Consider the following 1640-nt stretch of genomic DNA (forward strand, 5'->3'; position numbering starts at 1 on the left):
ATTTTTGCTGCTTTCATGATGTTTTCTTACTAAAAATTGTCCAAAACAAACGAAAAACATAGTATGGGCAGCTAAAACTGGTGCGAATCTTAATCGACATATGTCCCCTGCAATATGTATCGCGCCCAGCGAAATTGGTGTGTACCACCTAAAAACCTTCCCTTGTAAGCCCCCTTGTGAGCGCTCTGCACTCCGTCTCACTCAATGACCTCTCCTCTTTATCCAGGGCTGAGCAGCGAGGTGGCGCGCCTGCAGTCGGAGCTCAACTCGGCCCGCCTGCAGGAGTTCGAGGCCCAGGAGGCGGCCGTCACGGCCTCCGCCGAGCTGGACGAGTCGCGTCGCGCCCAGAACGAGCTGGCCGAGCTCCGGGCGCTCAAGGAGAACATGGCGGCCGCGGCGTCGCTCGTGCAGAAGGAGGTGGCCGTGCTGCGCCAGCAGTGCGAGCAGGAGCGGAAGACGGCGCGCCGCATGAAGTCGGAGGCCGACCACGCCGTCAAGGAGCGCAACGTGATGGCGCACCAGAGCTCGCTGCTGGCCGAGGCGCTCTCCCAGGACGACCGCCTGCTGCCCATCCTGGCCGAGGTGGAGAACCTCAAGCGCCTGCTGGAGGAGGAGCGCTGCCGCACGCGCGAGCTGCAGGCCGGGCCGCGCGGCCTGGACGACGGCGAGGAGGCCGACGAGCGCAACGATGTGGTGGAGCTCCTCGACGAGCGCCTCAAGATCGCCGAGGAGGAGCTGAGGAGCGCGGCCAACCGGGCGGACCGCGCCGAGCGCGAGAACAGCGAGCTGCGAGAGCGACGTAAGTACTGTACCTCGTTGTCACGGGTACTCACCCTTACTCAGTGAGAGGCAGCACACTGTCTGCGTGTGGTGTAGTTGTAGCCGGAGACTTACTTACGCCCTCTTGCTGTCCACAGTGTCGCTCTTTGAGAAGGAGCTGGAAGACCGGCGCACAGCCGCGCCGCCACCCCCGCCACCGCCACCCATGGCCCCGCCCATGCCGCCGCCGCCGCCACCACCCCCGTTGCCAACCCTCTCCCCTGGCGGGGGCGGGGGCGGTGTGGGCAGCGTCAAGCTGCGCTCGCGAGTGGCGAGCGGCGGCAGCGGTGGCAGCGGAGGTAGCAGCGCCACGGGCTCCAGCGAGGACCTCGTTAACGCGGAGAGGAACGCCGTGCAGGACATGGCCAACCTGCTGGGCATTCCCCGCAAGCCCCAAATGCCGGAGGCAATACCAGGAGGTGAGGAAGCGATCTGTACCCAGAGTGTCTCCGTGACTACAGGTTTCAGACTCCAGGACTCTCTAGTAGGCAGCAGTATGTCATTTAATGTTTTGCCTTCCACAGGTGCCATCGACAACATTATCAACCAGATAAAAGGTGGACGCTTCACTCTGAAGGCAACAGAGGTACTAGATATGACAGACTACGTCAATATTCTAATGATATAAAACAAGGAGACCATTTTTAAGCAATGCTCTGTATGTTTTTCACAGCAAAATCTACAAAAGGAAAAGAAGGAAGAACCTCCCCCAGCAGTGACCGAAATGCTGAACATTTTAGGAACGCTGAGACGACGTCCTCGTGCCTCTGCCAAACCCACTGAAGTATCTGAGGCGCCAAGAGATGTAGCTTTATAATTTC

General features: G+C 60.1%; 1 protein-coding gene across 1 annotated transcript in view; it reads left to right on the forward strand.

Moving 5' to 3' along the window:
• Nucleotides 1–1640, forward strand: part of LOC113211156 (shootin-1-like) — a gene marked incomplete in the record, with an annotated part of 56262 nt that overhangs the window by 42597 nt on the left and 12025 nt on the right. Inside the window, 4 exon segments of the mRNA XM_052273248.1 lie at nucleotides 227–799; nucleotides 918–1238; nucleotides 1344–1405; nucleotides 1493–1640. Coding sequence (XP_052129208.1) covers nucleotides 227–799; nucleotides 918–1238; nucleotides 1344–1405; nucleotides 1493–1636 — 1100 coding nt within the window.

This window comes from Frankliniella occidentalis, unplaced genomic scaffold (genome assembly GCF_000697945.3).
Source record: "Frankliniella occidentalis isolate FOCC.00 unplaced genomic scaffold, Focc_3.1 Scaffold258, whole genome shotgun sequence".
In the NCBI taxonomy this organism is placed as follows: domain Eukaryota; kingdom Metazoa; phylum Arthropoda; class Insecta; order Thysanoptera; family Thripidae; genus Frankliniella; species Frankliniella occidentalis.